Source organism: Rhopalosiphum padi, chromosome 2, assembly GCF_020882245.1.
Source record: "Rhopalosiphum padi isolate XX-2018 chromosome 2, ASM2088224v1, whole genome shotgun sequence".
In the NCBI taxonomy this organism is placed as follows: Eukaryota; Metazoa; Arthropoda; class Insecta; order Hemiptera; family Aphididae; genus Rhopalosiphum; species Rhopalosiphum padi.
In genome coordinates this window covers 31,333,634-31,345,828 of record NC_083598.1, presented here as the reverse complement: position 1 = coordinate 31,345,828, position 12,195 = coordinate 31,333,634, and the positions used below count along the sequence as shown (strand labels likewise).

General features: G+C 28.9%; 1 protein-coding gene across 1 annotated transcript in view; it reads left to right on the top strand.

Moving 5' to 3' along the window:
• The window catches only part of LOC132922015 (receptor-type guanylate cyclase Gyc76C-like), a 45,337-nt gene that overhangs the window by 23,729 nt on the left and 9,413 nt on the right, over positions 1 to 12,195 (top strand). Inside the window, 4 exon segments of the mRNA XM_060985314.1 lie at positions 1,866 to 1,925; positions 5,984 to 6,321; positions 6,323 to 6,343; positions 6,770 to 6,970. Coding sequence (XP_060841297.1) covers positions 5,989 to 6,321; positions 6,323 to 6,343; positions 6,770 to 6,970 — 555 coding nt within the window. The 5' untranslated portion in view covers positions 1,866 to 1,925; positions 5,984 to 5,988.

The following is a 12,195-nucleotide window of genomic DNA, read 5'->3' as shown; positions in this document are numbered from 1 at the left end:
ATAAAAAACTATCAAAAATTCAGTTTGGAAATAAGGTAAACAGTTGCCTTAAGCAATAAGTATATGCAATTTTATACACCTGTATAATACATAAAATCATAAATTTATTCAAAGATTTTAAATTCTATCAAATCGAGATTGTCTTTTTTTACGCAAAATTCCAAAACGATTTATTAATACCTTAAAACTGCAATAATGCAAAGCGAATAAATACTTTGTAACTAAAATAATAATAGTTTGTGAAATGCACATATGGTATGATGTATATGATGTATTTTATAGGTAGATTGGTGTATTATCTATACTTATTTTCGTTTGAAAACACGCCGCTTTTAAATAGATTGTTTATATAGTGATTTGGTCAAACGTCAGCAAATTTTGGCATAATCGTGTTATATTAAGGTTATTTAAAGTTGATTACTCAATCAAAAGAAAATGTTAGTTTAAACACTAATACATGTATTTATTAACATAAATAATACAACTCTAATATTTGTATTTACCTACACAAAAACGAATCGTTACCTACTCGTTTTACGTGCACATAATAATATTATGACAAATTTTAAACGTGCAACGCCTCAACGCGTGTATTTGGATAACTAAGACTTATATACTTTATGTATTTGTATTTTATATCTATATATTAGTTCAACACCGATTAAACGTACCTATTTATATATATATATATTTATAAATAATATAGGGTTTTAATATTATTCTTGTTATCCCTCTTATATGTTTTATTGGAACGATATTTAGTATATATAGACCCGACACCTCTCGATAATAATATCATAAGTCATAACATAATCACTCGCACCCGCATTTACATAATATATCATCATTTATATCGTTAATAAGGTTGTCCTCGCTTGTATAGTCATGACCAAGAATAATAGAGATGACAGCCACGTTTTAATTTTTTTTTTTTCGACGAGCGTATGAATAAATATGTATACAAAGGTGTTTTTTCCATATTATAATGTTTTCGTTTGTTTTTTTATGATAGATATAATAATATACATAGGTACTCGTGTAGTTTTTTATTATTACCATCATCGTGTGGTAACTGTAATTCTATAAGCCTATAACTACCTACCAGAAACAGCGTATTTACTACTTCTAGTGCATGCAGTGAGCAGGTGAAACATACAAATTTCCCTGCTCTCTCCACTGCCGTCACGAGCACTCGCGTAGCTATTTAACCATTGTGCAGTGTCTAGGAAAACTTCATATGTGTTTGCACACTGTGTACACGAACCATTGTCCTTTTTAAGCTGGACAAGAACTTATAAAAAGACATTATTAATTATTAAGTTGGTTAGATTTTAAATATAAAAGTATTAGTATTTACAATTGCAGAGAGACAACTCGTGGCAATATATAATATACAATAATTAAAAGAAAGAGATGAAAAACAAATGATAAAAAATCGATTTAGACATTTTATGATATTATTATTTTGTAGTACGAAGTGTCCTTGTTTATATATCTATATAGTGAGTAGTTAGGGCTAGCCAACGTCCACAACATTACACACAAACACACACACACACACACATACAAGTATAAGTAGTTGTAGGTTGTATAATGATAATAATAATATACATAAAATGCGTGAGTGTGTGTGAGTGCGTAGGATTCGTTTGACCTCTGATACGCTTGTGGCAATAAGATCTAAAAATAGACTAATTTATCTCAACCAGTGCTTCTCAATTTTATTGTGAAATTTTTTTTCGCAAAAACCGAAACCTTATCTTTTGATGTGGTAGCATAGTGAATACGGTACCCGACTAATGATTCTACCTATATTTTTTTCACGCCAGTTTTTTTAAATCTATTTTTTATATTTGTATTTACAGATTCGAAATGGTGACGCGTCGAATTAAGTTGCTTTCAAAAATGGAGCTGTTGGTTTGCAGGTATGCCTAATTTTATTTTATGCAACGGACTTTCATTGCTTCCGGCAATTATTTGATTATTTCAACGACAAAATCAATAAATATTAATAACATGTTGTCACGGAAGAATGTGCATATTATTACAATAGTTTAAAAATTGCACAACTTTTTTTATAGCTTCGTGTGCTTGGTTATTATTTGTTATGAAATTATAACATTTAAATTTTAATCGTCCATCTACTTTTAATTGTATCTAGATCTATTCATAATTGTTATAAATTATTTTATAAATACAACTATCAAAGTTTATTATAAAATTATGCAATGAGGCAATATGGGTCTCTGTTCTACGTAGATTTTATTCCTAAGTTAAATACGTGTTAGCTGTGTTAATTATAAAACATATTTTATTTTCAACAAATAAATACTAGGTATCTATTTATTATCTCCCCTATCATCAAATGATCCATTTATTGCATTTTTTTTGTAAACGGCTATAAAAAGTTAAGTACTTATCTATATATTTTTTTTCTTTATTTAAAATAGTCGATTTAATTTTATATTATAATTTTAAATTGCGTTGTTGGGCAATTCGGTTCTTGTTATAACACATATATCATATCATTCATATTACTTAAACGCCCTCGGTCTTCAGGTTTTAAATGAAATGATTCGCAGATACTATCGTATTCGTTTATGTGTTTATATATTTTTCCGGTTTCATACATAGGTACATTTTATAACTCAACGCGTGATAATTGTTCGTGACGTCAGTAACTTAGGGGAGTTGCAGGAACCCGCACGCAGGCCGCTGGACCGTTCAGATCTATTAAAATGGGATGCAGTGGTGTCCCAAAATATGATCATAGAGTATAATTTCGTTTATACACACACGATATTTTGCCGCGGTTTATAAGATGTCTCGCCATACATATTATAGTTATTATTATACTATTTTTTTTTTTATTATTTTTGGGATACTCAAATTGACGCTTTCATTGCACTGTTTTGTACTTTTACCCCCCTGCTTTAAATAAATCAAAACGTCATGGACATATTCCGTGTAAAATTATAATTTATAAATAATCGTATTTAAAAACGATATTCTTGTAACCATGATAGGTATACCTATATTATAATATTGTTCATAAATATTAAGTAACAAGTTCATGTGCAAACTAGGTATAATATAAAACTATATTAAGTTTAAATATATCATTGACCTTTCTTCCTGTGAATTATCTATTTTATATAAACCTAAAAACGGTGTAACTTTCCATCGTTATTAATATTTATTATAATTTATATATGTATGCGCACGTGTGTATGTGTGTGCATTAACTGTATTTGTATATATTATGGTTTATTGTTTATGTACATAATACAAATACGAATAATAATATTAGTGTGATATGCACATACCTGACATTCCTATATACATTCGTTAATTGTATTGTTTCTTTTTGAACGTACCTACAAACAATTTGTTTGTTTTCAAGATTAAAATATTTCCAATTCAAATCACTCTCGCTTAAAATCGCTGTGTTTATTGTTATAAAGTTTGCTCATAAAATATGCTGATCAACTAGTATGCAGTGCAGAATTACTTTGTATATATAACACGACTAACGTTATACCTAATCAGTGAATGTTAATTTAAATTATTTTCATGATCACGTGTTTAATATAGTTTTATACAGTCATAATTTGTATAATAGTTAATAATATAACTTAACCTTATACGCCCCTTTTAAAGTGTGCACACAACTCTTAACCCGTCAATATTGTGCAGTGCGTTGCCAAGAATTTCATATGGGGAGGGGGCTAACATCCCATATTGCCAGTGCTGTAGTCATAAAAAGCAGAGGGTATACTATATAACATATAACCAATCATCATTAGGTGTTTTAATATATATAATTTAGAGTATTATAGTGTTTATTCGTAATGATCAGAAGGTATACGGCGTATATCGCAGCCGTATACCCTCTACTACAGTACTGCATTATATCGCGTTTGGTGTTGATGGTGTTGATGATGTAGATGAATTTATTTAAAGTGTCAAAATGTATATATGTATTGATTTAAAATTAGATATCATATAATGTAAATTTAATAATAATTAGGAATAAATTTAAAAAAAAAATATATATATATATATATACACTATATAATTATTATGATCCTCGATCTACTAATTGTATTCTTCTAGAAATATTTTAAGCAACCATTTTTATAACCAAAGAATATAACAAGTCTACAAGAATCACAGAATATACTGAAATTAAAAAAGGCTTAAATAGCCAGAAAAAAAACAAACACGGCAAATGTAAGAAAATATAGCCCCCTAGTCCCTCTTGGCCACGCCCTTGATATTTGTGTATTATATTACGAATATATTGATAAATTATTATACATATGCTATTATGAATTATACGAATTTACGGAGTATAACCCTTTATTCATAATAGGTATCGCATTAAAAGTTTTTTACGAGTCGACGAAATAGATATTTACTAAATAAATATTATTTAGTAAATAAAGTCATATCAGTAAATTTGTTATTAATACCTATTATACAAAATAAAAATGCAATATTTTTATGATATCTATGATATAATATTTTTTAACAATATGATTTTGAATGCTTCATATATACCAAGTAATTTATAATATTATGTATAATATATATTATATGTGTGTATATACAATTATTTAAATTTTCCATAACTACGATAATTCTCTCTAAACTTATAACAAAGATAAATATTTTAACAAGCGTACGTATTTGTGGTATATATTATTCAATTAGTATAAAAATTAGAAAAGTTACAGTATTCTGGACAAAATTCATTTCCGTGTATGCCTTTAAAAAATGGCTAAATTACATAAATAATAAATATATTATATAAAATAAGTGTATTTGATAATTTTTGAAAATGTACCATGAAAAAATTTATATCACTACTTTTATTCTCCATGTATTTCCATTTACTAAACCTAATCAATAGCGATATACTTAAATACAAGTAAATCTTGTAATTACTAAAATAAATTGCGTTGTTCGCGTACAGTGAACTTATATTATTTATTGTTCATTATTATCGATTCTCAGAATAGAATCGATATTTGATATAATATAATATGAATTATACAATTGTTAGTTATTTATTACGATTTCTGAGGAATTGTCAGTTGTTTTGTTTTTTTAGTTCCCCTCGATGTAGGTACATAACATGTTTATAATATAATTTATTATTAAAAACATCGGACGCATTATAGTTGTATCTCATGTACCCCAAATTACACTTAATTCGTACCGAAAAAATAATACTTAATCGAGTCCAAAATAATATTTCTCTCCCTTGTTATAGAATTAGGACTATCGACTTACATTAACCTAACCTAAGTCAAAAAATTAAAGTAAGAGTACCAAATTCAAAAATATTAATTTAATTATTATTATTGTCAAGTATTACAGTTATCGGTATTGAGTACCGACAATATTGACAACCTACCACTGATTTATAATTATATGAAAATAGTCATCTCATCATAACATGCTGTACCTACATATTTCATATCTTTATAATACGTAATAAATGACGTAAATAAGGTAACAATAGAAAATCCAATATCAACTAGCTGTTTTATCGGACTCAATCGGGCGTATTATCGGACCGAATTCAGCCATAAATATAATTCCAAATTTGGGACTGAACAGTACAACTACCAAAACGTTGTTGATTCATTTACACGCGTGACGCATATAAAAAAAACTGCTGTTGTTCGGTCACTTTAAGTTTTAAATTTATTGTGCAGAAAGCAGTTGAAATGCATTTAAAATTTTAAGTATTTTTTTGTAAACTTGGAGCAATATACTACCTACCTATATATCTTGTGTATAGGTATTTCACACGTATAGTTATTAATTCGACATACTCTTTGTCACCCTTAAAATGTTAACGCTTGAAGCATTCTTCCTAAGCATGAAGAGACACCTGCATAAATATACTTATAGTACATATTACCGTGGCTTACATCTATATACATTGCTAACACGTATCTGTTTCGGGCAGGTGAAATGCGGAACGGTCGACCGAAGGCGGCGGTCTTAATCTTGTTGCTCGCGTTGTTCGTTCTGACCGGACCTCCTGGGACGCTGGCGGATAACACCGGCAGCTCCTCGCCCGCAGCCGCCGTCGCCAACACCGCAGTCGCCTACACCTCATCTACCAACACCACCACCGCCCTGCAGACAGCCGACAACGTCACGACCACCGCCCTGACAGCCGGCAACGTCACGACTACCGCCTTAGCTGCCTCTAGCACAATATTGCGGAACCTGACGATCGGCTATCTGACCGCGGCCAGGGGGAAATTGGACAACCGACAAGGCCTGTCCATTTCAGGAGCCCCTAACTTTGGCGCTCGAGGAAGTAAGTGTACCTATACTATAAAAGTAAAAAACCATTCGTCCCTATTACCAGTCTATAGCAACAGCAGCAGATGTTTCGCCCCAAAATAATACATTACAATATTTAGTCGTTTACGATGAAACATACGATTTACGCGTCTGTTGTATTATGAAACATATTGATATATAGTCTAATCAGAATTTCTCAAAGTCGATTATAAAAAAATGTGTGTTTGCATTTGGATAATTAAAACCTAATCCTGGTGGCTATTAACCGTATATAAGCCTTTTTTCGAAACTTTTAAATTCACCTAAATAGTTTTTACTATTACATGCTCTTGGACCCCGCGTGTGCGTTAACCGAGGGCTGTACTTCATAATTTGGAGATGAAGGATGGTAAATGCATCTAGAACGGATTTTTGATTGTCGATTTGATTTTATTCGCAGATCGAGGATGATCCACATCTGTTGCCCAATGTTTCGTTGGTGTTGAAATGGGAGGACACGCATGGCGAGACAGTGCACGCGACCAAAACGATCACGCAGATGATATGCGACAAGGTGGCCGTGTTTTTCGGACCCGAGGGCAATACGTGTTATACAGAGGCGATAGTCGCGCAGGCGTGGAACATTCCAATGATCAGCTATGTGAGTATCTTATATTATAATAATATTATTATTGTTATTAAGTGTGTGTAATAATTATGCGACGAAGGCACAATGCGGTATTATGTTATTCTTTACAACCAGATCCATACACATGGATATAGGATAGCAACTAGCAAGGTGATTCTGTCGGCGGCAATAGCTCCGATTATTATCTTTTTTTTTGTGAATTACGGTGTTATCGAAATATTATATTAAAATTTAAACTATAAAGTACAATGATTCATTTTTAATAAAAAATCCAATTTTTTAGGTTACATCTTCCACCAACTACATTTAGTTCCGTATTCTAAAACAGAATGTGTTAACTGTTATAAACTAAAAAATTAGTTAGATTTGTAGTTTCTACAGTACTATTTTCTATGTAAAAACCTTTCTTTAAGTTATACAAAAGTTTACCGAAATAACAAGACGTCTATGCAGTGATAAATTGTCTACATTACTTAGTATAGGTACATCGTAATATTATGATGTACAGCACGTGTATTTTAATTAATGTTAATAATAATAATAATGATGATGATGAACACGCTGCGTGCGCCCACTTTTCTCCTCGGCCCGTTTTTCTTGTCTGACCACATTATCATTGTTGTATGTGTTGTCGACGTTTTCGCGCATTGTTATTATATTTTAATTAAGGGTGGGCGATTGTTGATATATTTATAACCGATTGTCGGCTGCTACAGTCGACTCACACGTGTACATTATATATATATACATAGAGAGAGAGAGAGAGAGAATATTGATAAGAACAATTAATTGACATTCTAGATTGATCCGTTCAAATAATTGAAACTAATTATGTATCTGATATTCTGATTAATTTATAGACTAAGGCTAACAATTAATTTAAATCGAAGACTAGCTATATATGATATTTATAAACAATTTTATTATTGAAATAGTTAAGATAAAATACAAGGACAATGCAAGGATTTTGTAGGTTTTATTGTTTATTTTTTATAAAATACATTTTAAAGCATTAATAATAAATATATTACTCTTCTGTAGGATCTCACGTGTTACATTATTCGATTAAAAATTATACACAAACTACTTTTAAGGGTTTCTTAAAGATTAAAGTGTCCTTGGAGACTATATATACATTTTCAAGAAAATCGTGGCAAGTTTAGTGTTTTTTGATTTCTTAATTATTACTCGAACCTACATTTTTCGCTGGCAGCATGTCGGTAGTCCTCTGTTATGGATGTAGTAATGTATATAGTTAATAACATTGAATTCGCTATTTCGATCGTGTGCATACTACACGTTCGTGTTCTTAATTGTTATATTATACGTTTTGATAAACAATTTATTTTAATTATTTTTTATGTCTACCATATTAATCATACTTATAATATAAAAATAATAATGCCAGGAAGAAATTCAATATAGTTTTACACAAACTATTCAATCCCATAAAATGTTCTCAAAACATATTCTAAGACCAACAAGTCAACAGTTGTCGAAAAGATTGATTGCTGATGTGAAGTGATATATTATATTCAGTAATTTGATCGCCTTCATGAATATTGTTTCTTATCCATTAATCTAATTTTGTTTGCATACTTGTAGAGGATAACCCTGTGATAGTTAGTATTGCTACAGTACGAGTAAATTAATAGCCTCGTAGGTGCTCATATAATAATAGTATATTAACTTAAAAAATATATAAAAATTAAAACATACATGGTATGAAGCAATTATATTTTGAACATGATGGTTGTAATATTTTTCTTCTGGATCATTCGAATTATAAATTCGTTATATTTTTCTTTGACACGCCTATTCAAATATAACTTTTGAATTTCAGTGTATATAATTTTTTTTTTTTAATTACAAAACATAATTTAAATTTTATATCTTATATATTTGAATACCCCCAAGGTCTGATGAAGCTTTATTCTTAATATTTCTGTATTGATTGTTAGGGTTTATATTAAAACGAGATACAATGTTTGCGTATACTATTTATACTTATAATATTAATAACTTACTATATAGTATTAAAAACAGTACTTCACAAGGCAATAAAATCTAAATTAAATGTTTTTTTTCCGTTTCTAAAGATTTAAAAATGTTCTTAAAAGAATGATTTATATAACATTGCTATATATTTATATAATTGTATTATAATTATAAGCCATAACTGAAATACAATATTATTTTCAACAAATTTCAATAAAATGAATATACTATATCAAAAATAATGCTATTTTGTGTTATACAATATTTTTTTAAGGGACGTTGCATTATTATAATTGTATAATTTGATTTGTTATCAGTTTCTAATTATATTTATCATATTTTTCATTATAACTAGAAATATCTGTAAACGAACTTTTTTGATAAACAATTAAGCTTATATATTATCAATAACACATTTGATGGACAATACTGTTTATGAAAATATAATACATTTCTATAAGTATTGGAAATTTATAGATTGCCGTAGACGTAGTAAAATATTTAGAATACCTTAATTTATTTACAAATATAATATCATCGTCTTACAATTACAGTGATTATAGGCTTATAGGATTTCATATAGTTACGTATTGCTTTTAATATAAAAAAAATCCATCTCAGTCCCACACACCAAACTATACCTACCTATATAATATTATTATTATTAAGAATTTTATCAATAATTTTGTACTTTATTTTTTTTATGTATACTCTTGGCAGTGTTATACGACTTGTGTAATAAAATAATAAAATAAACGAAAACATAAACGCTCTGTAAGTATTTCATAAGTTGATAAATCCACTTTTATTTTTCAATAATGTTTGTTAGTACACACAAAGTGTGTTTTACGACATTGAATATACAACTCACAACGTTGTTTAAAATATTAAACCTCCGCCAAAGTCATTAATATGAGAAGAACAACATAGCGTGCGTTTTATGAACGGTTGGGTTCAGGTTATTATTAGTGTTGTTTGCAAACTTTGTCTATGCATTTTGTTTATCTGACGTGTAATTAAAATATATACTTTGTGCACAATTTTCTTACGGAAAAAAAACTTATGTTTACATGTGATCGCGACATTTCTTTGGTTTTCACTGTATCAGTTTCATTTTATACACTGTTATATATAAGTACAACTATATTACTTGTTATAAATTATGCAACTTGTCAAATGTCACATATGGCTTTAAATAAATAAATAATATTTTTTTCGCATCATGTAAACGGGTGATTAATAGTGTACTAGTGTACAAATTATTTGAAAAATAGAATAATAAGTAACTGAAAACATCGCTACATTTTAGAGTTCTAAATAAGAAGTTTTCACTTCTCTATTTTGTTTTCTAATGAAGTAAAAATCTAAAAACCATGTCACAATTTTTTCTCCTATTGTTATTATACGAGTATTATATTTTATCGCAATAGTATTTATTAATATTTTAACGTTTTCGTTTACCTGCAATATGTATATATTATGGGATTGCATGTCGATATCGAGAATACAATACTTTAACAGAATTTATATTATGTATTTAATGTACTATAATGATAACAAAATATTATAATATAATTATTATATTTTTATAGAATTTTTTTTTTACGAAATTATCACAAATTTTTAACATATGTGATTAAATTGAGCTTAATATTGTCGTCTCCCAAAACACTGGCATGTTTAGTATTATAGGCTATAATAGTACATATGTCCATTGGGGTATACATACCATACATTTGGGGTATAGCATTACCTATAGCTGGTTGGAAAAAAGGGTAGTCATTGTCTAAACCCAAGGTTATATTATATAACGTAGTCAACGATTGCGAAAATGGACGAACGGAAAATCTATACATAGCGTTTTGGTTAATGTGTGCTGAAGCATTTTTCAAGGTCGTGTGATGCTATAAATAACTGATGACGGATCTTTGTACTTTTTACCGTTTTGTTAGGTTTATGTTTTCGATGAGAAATAGTGCATGGTCGTGTATACAATCGGAACACGGCTCCCTGACAGTCAGACAGGGCCTGACTTTCTATTCGTATTGATTTAAGGTAAATCCTGATCGTATAGCTCTTCATTTGTAACAATTATTACATTTTTGTTCATAAATCCATATCGTAATCATTTATGACCAGTAAAAATAAATTATTTAAAATTAAGCATTTGAGCTGTTCTAAAAAATGTTTAACAGTCTGAGCATTTACTTGCCCTAACAGACAAGCGGGCCCGTTGGGTAGTAATGTCCGTGAGGTAGAAGACGGCTAGATTAACGAAATTTGCGTTTTTAATTGTGAAATTACAATAAAGAATTTACTGATTACAGAGGAGTTAAACTCATCTACTTAGTTCTTAAGTTTTAAATACCACAATTGTATTTTATTTCTAGTAAAAATTTGGTATGTTTTTCGACACTTGTTTGATATATCTAACCTGTATATATACAATCATATAAGGAACATATAAGGAATATATAAGGAACCACATACTTTTAATGTAAATATCAGTAAAAGTCTATGATGAGATGCCACAGATAATATCCATACCTTTAAATTGAATAATGTAGATAATTTATTAACTTTTACATATTAGATCTGACAATATAAAATGGATTTTTCCTAATGGAAATTGTTGTGTTATGCGTTTGTTGACGAAGACAACAAGGGCGTTTAACTCCTTGTATAAAAGACAGCAGTGCAATAATAATGAGTAATGACTAATGATTAATCACTTAAATCGATCATTCCTCCCTTGTTGTATAGAGGTAATATAAAAATAAAAAGGACTGAATTTCCACAAGTATTTTTATATTGTATGTATATTATATATATGGTAAAAGACTTCAACTACAGACGTTTTAGCTTACATTAAATTAATATTAAAAATTGCATGTATTGCATGTATTATATGTACATTCTATATTATAAATATTTATAATTCGCTTAAAAATTAAATTATCATAAAAACCTACCCAGAATACAAACCACATGAGTGGGTGTTCTCTCAATATTTGTTGGTTTATATAACACAAAAACTGTTTGTAGTTGCGAGCCAATTTCGTTCAGATTTTCTTGTTCACAATAATAGCATTGGTTTTTTAATATACTGTTATATAATATTATATAGGTAAATAAATTATAAAACTGTGTCGTCAAACAATTATTATTATTTATATTCCAACTATTACCTATAAATAACTTTTAATTATGTAAAACAGCTTTGTTATGAATTATTATTG